Here is a 12,276-nt window from a genome sequence, read left to right as displayed (position 1 = left end):
TTAATATGCTTGTTTTCATTTGAAAATGTTTCCAGGATAATAAAAAGGCATCATACAATGCTAAAGCAAATATACAAATATCCATTTAATAAACTATTTTGTTAATCGCATGTCATGGTAGTTTCCTGTTTACCGTATCTGCTTAGAATGCTGCAAGGACAATTCTATTTACATACAGAAAGATTGTACGCATGATGTAGCTCCATTTTGTTTTCATGACTATCTTCAACAACAATGTAACATGTTGTAACACAGTAAAGCAGATGACACAAAATACATCAGCTCTGGCCAACCTGTGGTTCTCCAGCTGTTGTGAAACTACAAATCCCAGCATGCCCTGCCACAGTTTTGCTATTAGGGAATGTTAAAACTGTGGTAGAACATGCTGAGATGTATAGTTTCACAGCAGCCAGAAAGCCACAGTTTGGCCAGGTCTGCAATACGTTGTCACATTTCTTTCACTTGGTGACTGTTTAATGTGTAGAAGCATCGTAATCATGTTGGAGTGAGATGTGAGTTAGAGTGAATGATGCACAGTTGTGGTGGGGCCAGTGTGAATTAATCTCAGGTTCCATTATATTTCCAATATTTACCAACATTAATACAAATATTGTACATCACAGTGATATCAGAATCGGCTTTATTGGCCAGGTGTACTCGCGTACACTAGGAATTTTTTGCGGATTTTTATCTTGGTACAGTATTGCTGCTGACTAAATATTTGTGTACTAAACACCACATTGTGTGATTTGAGTAACATTTTGATAACAAGAAAGTGTATTAGTATCTGCTAAACAGTTGCCTTCTTGTCCTCCTGGTAAATAAACTCCTAAAGGCAGTCTGTTTCTATGAATGCAACATAAGCCAACTCATGTACTACACCAGGCCATGTGTGGATGTGCCTAGAGGAGGGTGAAAATAGAGATAATATAAGTCCATACGGCAGGATGAGAAATATAAGGAACAATTTAATATTTTCAAAGAATGTTTAACCTTCTCGAATCCATTGTTGAAAAGCCATCCAGTTTGGGAAGGAAGGAGAGATGGCTTTTTTTCTTCTGAGGGGGTCATTTACTAAGCAGTGATAAGAGTGGATAAGTGAGCCAGTGGAGAAGTTGCCCATGGCAACCAATCAGCCCTGAAGTAACATCTATAATTTGCATACTATAAAATGATACAGAGCTGCTGATTGGTTGATGAGGAAACTTCTCCACTGGCTCACTTCTCTGCTCTTATCACTGCTTAGTAACTGTCCCCCTTAGTCAGAAACAGTGTATGCTAGCCTCTTTTGTTGATAAATGTCTGTGAGAGGCACCATGTGTTAGATGCATTTTAATTCCCTATGTCTAGATGAGAGGATATATAGAATGAGTATAAGAATTCACTTCAGAGTGGCGGAATCCTAATTTCTGTGTATAGAAGAGTCCAGTATGGGATATTGATATGTAAATGGAAGTGTGACTTAAACAAGTTATTCATGTATTTGGAACACAAAGCTAAGTTGGCTGACATGCTTCCATGTATTTATTTGGAACAACGCAAAATTGTTAAAGGTCGTTTTGTGAGAACCACTTGAAATAGTGAATGGGAGAGTTCCCTGTAACACAAGCTATAGCCTACTGGGGAATAGATGATCATAATAAGTCACACATAACCCACTGGAATTCCTTTTGAAGTTCATGTCTGTCTTGCAATTATCTGGGTTTTTTTGTAAGAGTTTATTTCTCACAGGAGCTGGAGAAGAACCGTGAACTGTCAGAAAACAGTTTCATGAGACAGCTTATGTCTGAGAGAAAGAAAGCCCACGATACACAGGAGGAGAACAAATTGCTAAAAGAAGAGATCCAGCGCTTGATTCAAAAATTAAAAGTAGGTTTCATTTTATAATATTTTTTTCAAACAATTGTCTTAACTTTCTTCATTTAATTCAGCAAATACATGTAGGTATTTCTATGGATTCACAGATACATGCATGTATCCAGGCCACATGAGCTTCTAAACTCCTGAAAGGGACATGATCATCAAAAATCTGTATGAGTCAGACTTCCGTTCAAACATGATATGTATAAGTGTAGATATCCCCGCTTTTTTTCCCCCCAAATTCTCACTGTCTAGAAGTTGCGTATTTTTTCTTGAGAAATTATTTTTATATATAATTTGGCTTTCTCAATGACCCGTCACTTTTTACTATGCGGCACTTGTATAACATATTATTACTGGTTTAATAATAGAGCTGAGTGTAGTTAGGGTAGCCTGAGTTTGAACTAATGACAGTGAAATGAAAGGTCGAAGTATGAGATTTCAATGCAGTAGAAAAACGTATATGAGAGGCCTTTTTAATTATCCTTAATGTCCAGTGCGCCAACTTGCAAGTCTTCCCAGTTCTGCTGTCATTCCAACAAATCCTGGATGGCTGGTAGCATCTGCTATCCTAATTATCTGTATTATTTTTCAAATAGGAAAAAGAAAGGGAATTGGATATCAAAAATATATTTGCTTACCGTTTCTCCAAACCGTCCTCTAAGAAAGACACTGAACTTACTCCTAGGAAAAAAGGTAAACGATATTTATTTAATGTATTGACCATACAAGTACCTTCTTATAGCTTGGATTATCATTTGCAAATATCTTTTGTAGACAGAAATTTGTTTGTTACAGGGACAAACCTTGGCATCAGCATTGGTGTTCAGACTAACGATTATGCGTGGCTGGAATTTTCTTCACCACCACCACCACCACCCCCACCTCCAGGTCTAACAGATGACGAAATGGAGAGTCAGCAGAAAGTTCTGAGAATTGTAATAAAATGAAACCTTCATTATACACCATATATTTATATCGATGACTCATTTTGCTTGCATATTTTGATTGATTTGACCTTTAAAGATACTGTACGGAATTTCAGACACCCATAAATGCACTTTAACAGACACCATTGTTTAACATGATGGAGAGCTAACGGGGGAATTCAATTACGGGCAAAGTCATCCGTTCGGCCGAATCAGTGCGGTAGCAGCTAAACGTTATGGCAGCCCAGTCTCGCAAAAAACTGTTCGCTACCCCATAGGGTAACGAGCAATTTTGTCCGTATTCAGCCGTGCAGGCGAAGGGTGCGAGATGCAGTGACGTTGCCAGTGTCTAAATATATCTGCAATTTGCATCCTTCATCCGGAATTGAATTCCCCCCCTAAGTGTTTAGCATCTATTGGCTATGTAAAGGATAATTAGGTGTTAAACAGTTATCACACCATGTTAACTAATACTATGGGGGGTATCCTATTGACGGTAGTTTACCGCACGCCCATAATGGGCTAATATCGCAATATTAGCCTGATCTTATTATCTGGGTATCTTATTGTAGCCCATTTTTCCATGCGGTAAACTACCCGCTATCGGCAGATAACACACTGGATCCAGGATAAATTCCCGGACCCATGTTATTGCTGCAGAGATGAGTTTCCTGGGACGGCTTATTGGGCATTATGTTGCACGCGAAGCATAATCCCTGATAAGTGCTGGCATTGGGGGATCACCATGCTGCATCGGGTCTAATTGGATAGCCCCAGCGAATCTATTAGCAGAGGTGAATTACCGCTATTTATAGGATATGTGTTAAAGTGCATTCATAAATTATATAACATATCCTTAAAATCTCCCAACTGGAGAACAAAGCATATGCCCTGTGGTTGCACACAGTAAAACAATTACAGTCCATTTTTTGAATCGGATCAAACTAGGTATAGCAGTACAGGTACATTGAGGGACTGATTCAGAGTTGTGAGCAAAGCTACAAACTAAATTAAGTAACATTACACCTTGTCAAATTCACGTTGCACTTTAGCTGGGGCCTGTTTTAAAATGTGCAGAGATTTACATTTGATGGGCATGTCCAAACTCAAATATAAAGTGCAGTGTAAAGATAAAGCTATCCAACATTTGTGGACTATATTTTTTTGTGGATTTTCGCTGCAAATGTAAATGTATTTGCACGCCTTGCATTGCAACATGGTTTTTTTTGCTTTGCTTTCAACTCTGAACCATCAACCAAGTTTGTGATGTGTTTCCCATAGCAACCAATCAGATTTCTCATACATCCTAGAGGATTCTGGGGATGCTTCAAGAACCAAGGGGTATAGACGGGATCCGCAGGAGACATGGGCACACTATAAGACTTTGAATGGGTGTGAACTGGCTCCTCTCTCTATGCCCCTCCTCCAGACTCCAGTTAGATTCTGTGCCCAGTGAGACTGGATGCACACTGAGAAGCTCTCCAGAGTTTCTCAGGAAAAGACTTTATTAGGTTTGTTATTTTCAGGGAAACCTGCTGGCAACAGGCTCCCTGCATCGTGGGACTGAGGAAAGAGAAGCAGACCTACTTCTTCTGAGTTCAAGGGCTCTGCTTCTTAGGCAACTGGACACCATTAGCTCCAGAGGGTTCGATCACTTGGTGCGCCTAGCTGCTTGTTCCCGGGGGGCTGCGCCGTCACCCCCCTCACAGAGCCAGAAGATCGAAGCCGGGTGAGTATGAGAAGAACAGAAGACTTCAGATGGCAAAAGACGCGTCTGAGGTACCGCGCAGCGGCCGAACTGCGCGCCATGCTCCCACACAGATCATGGCACTGCAGGGCGGAGGGGGGGCACCCTGGGCAGCATGGGGGGACCTCAGACAGCATTGGCATAGAAGTTAACAGTGCCCAGGCACTAGTTAAGGGACCCCCGCCAGTATAAAGATTTTGAGCGGGACGGACGCGCCATGTAGTAGGCGGGGCTTAGTCCGCACAGCTCTGACCTGCGCCATTTTTTCTCTTCACAGAAGGCTGCAGAGACGCTGGCCCTAACCTCCACACTGTGCAAGTTACAGGGTGCAAAATGGGGGGGGGGGGGGGGGCACTGGCAATTTGGTCATTGATTTTATATGTAAAAAGCGCTAGCAGGTCTGGGCAGTCTTATTACTGGCCTCAGTACCGGGATAAGCGCTGGGTGTGAGCTGGCAGATCTCTCTCTGTGTCTCTCTGGCAGGCTTTACTGTGGGTCTGTCTCTTATAGCCCCAGTGTGGTTGTGGCTGTCGGTACGTGTGTGTGTGTGTGTGTGTGTGTGTGTGTGTGTGTGTGTGTCGACATGTCTGAGGCTGAATGCTCTTCCCAGGAGGAGGCTGGAGTGGGGACAGACAATTCTGTGAGAGTGGCAGTGTCTGCACTGCCGACTGATGATTGGGTGAATATGTTAAGTGTTTTTAAACGCAAATGTGACTAAGTTAGCTAAAAGATTTGATAAATCTGAGTCTAAGAACCAGACATGGAGGAAATCCATGGAAGATGCTTTGTCACAGGCCCAGACCCCTTCGGGGTCACAGAAACGTGCATTTACCCAGATAGATGATACATATACCGACACGGACTCTGATTCCAGTGTCGACTAAAATGATGCCAGATTACATCCAAAACTGGCTAAGAGTATTCAGTACATGATTGTGGCAATAAAAGATGTTTTACATATCACTGAGGACCCCGCTGTTCCTGATACTAGGGTCTGTATGTATAAAGGAAAGAAACCTGAGGTAACGTTTCCTCCCTCACATGAGCTGAACGCACTTTTTGAAAAAGCTTGGGAAAATCCTGACAAAAGGATGCATGTTCCAAAAAGAATTCCAGTGACATAGCCGTTCCCTTCTGGGGACAGGGAAAGGTGGGAGTCAATCCCCACGGTAGACAAAGCTTTGTCGCGTCTATCCAAAAAAGTGGCGCTCCCGTCCCCTGACACGGCAGCCCTAAAGGATCCTGCGGATCGTAAGCAGAAAAATACACTGAAATCTATTTGTCACTACGGGGTCGCTACTCAGGCCTGCCGTTGCTGCAGCATGCGTGAGTAGCGCTATTGAACGATGGGCAGATAACTTAACTTCTGAGGTAGATTCACTAGACAGAGAGTGTGCTTTTAACTCTAGGTCACATCAGGGACGCTGCAGCATATTTTAAAAGAAGCTGTAAGGGATATTGGCCTTTTTGGATCAAGGGCCAATGCCATGGCGGTCTTGGCTAGGAGAGCGTTGTGGATTCATCAAGAAAACGCCTCACTATGAGATGCAGTCCTTTCGGCCCAATAAATTCAAAAAAGGAGAGCTGCGAGAGGAAGGGGAAAAAGGTCACAGGCTGTGGCAAGTCCCCAAGAGCAGAAGTCCTCTCCGGCTTCTACCAAATCCACCGCATGATGCTGGGGCTCCTCTGCTGGAGTCCGCACCGGTGAGGGCACGTCTCCAACTCTTCAGTGAGGTCTGGGTGCACTCGGACATGGATCCTTTGATATTGGAAATAGTAACCCAAGGGTACAAGTTAGAGTTTCAAGACGTGCCCACTCACCGATTTTTCAAATCGGCCTTGCCAACTTCTCATCCAGAAAGGGAGATAGTAAGCGCTGCGATACTAAAGTTGTGTCAAAATCAAGTGATTGTCATGGTACCCCCGTCTCAACAGGGGGAAGGCTTTTATTCGAGCCTGTTTGTTGTCCCGAACCTGGATGGCTCAGTCAGACCGATTCTAAACCTAAAATCCCTCAATTTCTTTCTCAAAAAATTCAAGTTCAAGATGGAATCTCTACGAGCAGTGATTTCCAGTCTGGAGGAGGGAGATTTTATGGTGTCGGTCGACATAAAAGATGCCTACTTACATGTCCCCATATATCCTCCACATCAGGCTTACCGGAGATTTGCTGTGCAGGATTGTCATTACCAGTTTCAGACGTTGCCGTTTGGACTGTCCATGGCTCCGAGGATTTTCACCAAAGTAATGGCGGAAATGATGGTTCTCCTGCGCAAGCAAGGAATCACAATTATCCCATACTTGGACAATGTCCTCATAAAGGCGAGGTCCAAGGAACAGTTGTTGAAGAATGTTGCCCTTTCACTGACTATTCTGCAACAACACGGTTGGCTCCTAAATTTGCCAAAATCACAGTTGGATCCAACGACACGGCTGTCGTTCCTGGGTATGATTCTGGATACAGAATTGCAGAGAGTTTTTCTTCCAGTGGAAAAAGCTCTGGAAATGCAGAACATGGTAAAACAGATTCTGAAACCGGCAAAGGTGTCAGTTCTTCACTGCACTCGGTTGGTGGGGAAGATGGTGGCGGCCTACGAGGCCATTCCGTATGGCAGGTTCCATGCCAGGGTGTTTCAATGGAACCTGTTGGACCAGTGGTCCGGGTCTCACCTGGACATGCACCGGAAAATAATTCTATCTCCCAGGACCAGGATTTCCCTTCTATGGTGGCTGCAGAGTTCTCACCTTCTGGAGGGACGCAGGTTCGGGATTCAGGATTGGATCCTGGTGATCACCGATGCAAGCCTCCGAGGCTGGGGAGCAGTCACACAGGGGAGAAACATTCAGGGAAAATGGTCAAGCCAGGAAGCTTGTCTGCACATAAACATTCTGGAATTAAGGGCCATTTACAACGGCATTCTGCAAGCGGAACATCTTCGCGGTCTGCCAGTCTTGATTCAGTCAGACAACGTAACAGCAGTGGCGTACATAAACCGCCAGGGCGGAACAAAGAGCAGAGCGGCGATGGCTGAGGCCACGAAAGTTCTTCGCTGGGCGGAGAGACATGCAAGCTCTCTGTCAGCAGTCTTCATTCCAGGAGTGGACAACCGGGAAGCAGACTTCCTCAGCAGACACTATCTCCACCCAGGAGAGTGGGGTCTTCATCAAGAGGTCTTTGCAGAAGTGACAAGTCGTTGGGGAATTCCTCAAATAGACATGATGGCGTCCCGCCTCAACAAGAAACTTCAGAGATATTGTTCCAGGTCAAGGGACCCTCACTCAATAGCGGTGGTCACCCTAGTGACACCGTGGGTGTTTCCATCGGTCTATGTGTTCCCTCCACTTCCACTCATTCCAAAGGTGATGAAGATTATAAGAAGAACAAGGGTTCAGGCGATACTCATTGTTCCGGATTGGCCAAAAAGGGCCTGGTATCCAGATCTTCAGGAGTTGCTCATAGAAGATCCCTGGCCTCTTCCTCTACGGGAGGACCTGTTACAACAAGGACCGTGCGTGTATCAAGACTTACCGCGGCTGCGTTTGACGGCATGGCAGTTGAACGCCAAATCCTAGCCCGAAAGGGTATTCCCAGTGAAGTCATTCCCACACTTCTTCAGGCTAGAAAAGAAGTAACGGCAAAGCATTACCACCGTATCTGGAGAAAATATGTCTTGGTGTGAATCCAAGAAGGCTCCTACGGAAGAATTTCACCTGGGGCGTTTGCTCCATTTCCTACAAGCAGGTGTGGATGCGGGCCTAAAGTTGGGCTCGATTAAAGTACAGATTTCGGCCTTGTCGATCTTTTTTCAAAAAGAATTGGCCTCCCTTCCAGAAGTTTAGACCTTCGTAAAAGGAGTGCTGCACATCCAACCTCCCTTTGTGCCCCCAGTGGCACCTTAATGTGGTGTTACAATTCTTGCAATCACATTGGTTTGAACCTTTGCGCAAGGTTGAGTTAAAATTCCTTACTTGGAAAGTGGTCATGTTGTTGGCCTTAGTGTCTGCTAGGCGAGTGTCTGAGTTGGCGGCTTTGTCTCACAAAAGCCCCTATTTGGATTTCCATGCTGATAGAGCGGAGTTGAGAACTCGTCAACAATTTCTGCCAAAAGTGGTTTCATCATTTCATGTTAACCAGCCAATTGTGGTGCCAGTGCCAGGTGTCTCGATGTGGTCAGAGCTTTGAAGATATATGTCGCCAGAACGGCACAGATTAGGAAAACAGAGGCTCTGTTTGTCCTGTGGGCTCCCAGCAAGATTGGGGCTCCTGCTTCTAAGCAGACTATTGCGCGCTGGATTTGTAATACGATCCAGCAGGCTCATTCTACGGCAGGATTGCCGTTGCCGAAATCGGTAAAAGCCCATTCTACAAGAAAGGTGGGTTCATCCTGGGCGGCTGCCCGGGGAGTCTCGCCGTTACGACTTTGCCGAGCTGCTACTTGGTCGGGTTCAAACACCTTTGCGAAGTTTTACAAGTTTGATACCCTGGCTGAGGAGGACCTCTAGTTTGGTCAATCGGTGCTGCAGAGTCATCCGCACTCTCCCGCCCATTTTGGAGCTTTGGTATAAACCCCATGGTTCTTGAAGCATCCCCAGCATCATCTAGGACGTAGGAGAAAATAGGATTTTAATACCTACCGGTAAATCCTTTTCTCTTAGTCCGTAGAGCAGGCATTCCCAACCGCGGTCCTCAAGGCACACCAACAGTGCAGGTTTTAGTGATATCCAGGCTTCAGCACAGATGGTTAAATCAAAATAACTGAGGTGCTAATTAAGTCACCTGTGTCCAAGCCTGGATATCACTAAAACCAGGACTGTTAGTGTGCCTTGAGGACCGCGGTTGGGAAACACTGCCGTAGAGGATGCTGGGCGCCCGTCCCAGTGTGGGCTGTGTCTGCAGTTTGGTTATAGTTACGCTCATGTTGTGTTGAGTTCAGTCAATCTGTGACTGTTGTTGGTCATGCCGTTGCATGCGTTGTGTTGAATGCCATGTTGTACGGCGTGTTAGTGGTGTGAGCTGGTATGTATCTCACCTTAATTTAGAATACTTAAATAAATCCTTTTCCTCGAAATGTCCGTCTCCCTGGGCACAGTTCCTATAACTGGAGTCTGGGGGAGGGGCATATAGGGAGGAGCCAGTTCACACCCATTCAAAGTCTTATAGTGTGCCCATGTCTCCTGCGGATCCCGTCTATACCCATTGGTTCTTGAAGCAACCCCAGCATCCTCTACGGACTAAGAGAAAAAGATTTACCGGTAGGTATTAAAATCCGATATTTTCAGTTCAGAAAATGATAAAATCTGAGTGGTTGTTATATGTGCAGCACCAAAACTTGAATATAAGCTTTATTAAATCTACCCAGTATTCAACAATTTGGCCCCTGATCGATTCAAACCAGATTAAGCAGTACCTATATTTTATTTGTATTGATCCAGTTGGGGATCAGTGCACATTCAGTGTACCCATTCTGTGCCTAGTTTGTTTTGATCTCTAATGAGCACCCATAATTGATGTACTAAATTAAATTGGACATGTTTATAAGACAAAAATTGCTACATTATATGCATGCCTTTTCACTAGTTATAACACCTACTGATATTCTACTGTATTTATAGTTCATTTTTGATTAATTATATACATTTTAATTAAGAAATAACTATCACACTTGTTTCATGTTTTTGGAAGGAGGAAGACAATATTGAGAGGCAGCTCAAACAGGAAGCTGAGAAGCTTAGAAAAGAAAAAGATCAGGCGGAAAGAAAACGAGATCAAGAAGAAAAGCAAATTAGAGATAAAGAGCAGAAGATTTTGGAGGACAAAGCAGAAAAACTGCGTGATGGTATGAAAAGATCAAGCTTGCTATTTTAAGTTATGATATGCAGATACGTATATCATAACTTAAGCGCAAGCCAGTGTTGTGCATGTACCTTAAATGCTTTTGCATTGTGCATGCTGTGAAGCAGTTTGTAAAGTACTACAGTGATGCTGAGTTGCATACCACTCTGCTACATTTACACTTCCAGCTGAATAGTAGGTAAAAAGCTATGTTTAGTGAGGACAGATGATGACCACTTTGCAAGCAAGCATATGCATGGGGTGGTCTGGCTGTATAGATGCATGCAACTCAGTATTACTCTTTTCTCTGGGCAGCAATTATATTACCTTTTGGCTAAATATACACATAATACAGTCAGCTAACTGTATATGTGTAAAAACCCCCGCCATTAAGTTAAAGAAAACGCGGGACAGAAGCCGCCGCTGAGGGGGCGGGGCCTTCTTCCTCAGCACACCAGCGCCATTTTCCCTTCACAGCTCCGCTGGAAGCACGCTCTCCCCTGCAGTATCCAGGTACAAGACGGGTTAAAAAGAGAGGGGGGGCACATAAATTTAGGCGCAAATCGATAAAAACAAGCAGCTATTGGGAAAATCACTTATTAGCAGTGTAAATCCCTGTGTTATATAGCGCTGTGGTGTGTGCTGGCATACTCTCTCTCTGTCTCCCCAAAGGACTTTGTGGGGTCCTGTCCTCAGTCAGAGCATTCCCTGTGTGTGTGCGGTGTGTCGGTACGGCTGTGTCGACATGTTTGATGAGGAGGGTTACGTGGAGGCGGAGCAGGGGCAGATACATGTGGTGTCGCCCCCGACGGGGCCGACACCTGATTGGATGGATATGTGGAAGGTCTTAACCGACAGTGTCAACTCCTTACATAAAAGGTTTGATGACGCAGCAGCCTTAGGACAGCCGGGGTCTCAGCCCGCGCCTGCCCAGGCGACTCAGAAGCCGTCAGGGGCTTGTAAACTCCCGCTAGCTCTGATGGTAGACACAGATGTCGACACGGAGTCTGACTCCAGTGTGGATGAGGATGAGACAAATGTACAGTCTACAAAAGCCATCCGATGCATGATTACTGCAATGAAAGATGTATTGCACATTTCTGATATTAACCCGGTTACCACCAAAAGGGGTATTATGTTTGGGGAGAAAAAGCAGCCAGTGACTTTTCCCCCATCTGATGAATTAAATGATTTGTGTGAAGAAGCGTGGAGTTCCCCTGATAAGAAACTACTGATTTCTAAGAGGTTACTGATGGCGTACCCTTTCCCGCCAACGGATAGGTTACGTTGGGAAACATCCCCTAGGGTGGACAAGGCGCTAACACGCTTATCTAAAAGGGTGGCACTGCCGTCTCAGGATACGGCCGCCCTAAAGGATCCTGCGGATAGAAAGCAGGAAGCTATCCTGAAGTCTGTGTATACACACTCTGGTACTCTACTGAGACCTGCTATTGCTTCAGCCTGGATGTGGAGTGCTGCAGCAGCATGGACTGATACCCTGTCAGACAACATTGATTCCCTTGACAGGGATACTATCTTGCTAACCATCGAACATATAAAAGACGTCGTCTTATATATGCGGGATGCACAGAGGGACATTTGCCTGCTGGCATCTAGAATTAATGCAATGTACATTTCTCTGACGTCCTAAGTGGATGCTGGGGACTCCGTCAGGACCATGGGGAATAGCGGCTCCGCAGGAGACAGGGCACAAAAGTAAAAGCTTTAGGATCAGGTGGTGTGCACTGGCTCCTCCCCCTATGACCCCCCTCCAAGCCTCAGTTAGATTTTTGTGCCCGGCCGAGAAGGGTGCAATCTAGGTGGCTCTCCTAAAGAGCTGCTTAGAGTAAAAGTTTTGTTAGGTTTTTTTATTTTCAGTGAGTCCTGCTGGCAACAGGCTCACTGCA

At 44.9% G+C, this 12,276-nt stretch overlaps 1 protein-coding gene across 4 annotated transcripts in view; it reads left to right on the top strand.

Annotated features, from left to right (window-relative positions):
• Positions 1-12,276, top strand: part of LCA5 (lebercilin LCA5) — an 87,857-nt gene that overhangs the window by 61,379 nt on the left and 14,202 nt on the right. For 3 of the 4 annotated variants that reach the window (XM_063916866.1, XM_063916864.1, XM_063916863.1), the window contains 4 exons: positions 1,732-1,869; positions 2,460-2,556; positions 2,638-2,798; positions 10,220-10,373. In XM_063916866.1, coding sequence (XP_063772936.1) covers positions 1,732-1,869; positions 2,460-2,556; positions 2,638-2,798; positions 10,220-10,373 — 550 coding nt within the window. The remainder of the gene's footprint in view (positions 1-1,731; positions 1,870-2,459; positions 2,557-2,637; positions 2,799-10,219; positions 10,374-12,276) is intronic. The other variant, XM_063916867.1, reaches the window with a different exon arrangement.

Source organism: Pseudophryne corroboree, chromosome 4 (assembly GCF_028390025.1).
Source record: "Pseudophryne corroboree isolate aPseCor3 chromosome 4, aPseCor3.hap2, whole genome shotgun sequence".
NCBI lineage: Eukaryota > Metazoa > Chordata > Amphibia > Anura > Myobatrachidae > Pseudophryne > Pseudophryne corroboree.
This window is presented reverse-complemented; position numbering and strand designations above follow the sequence as displayed.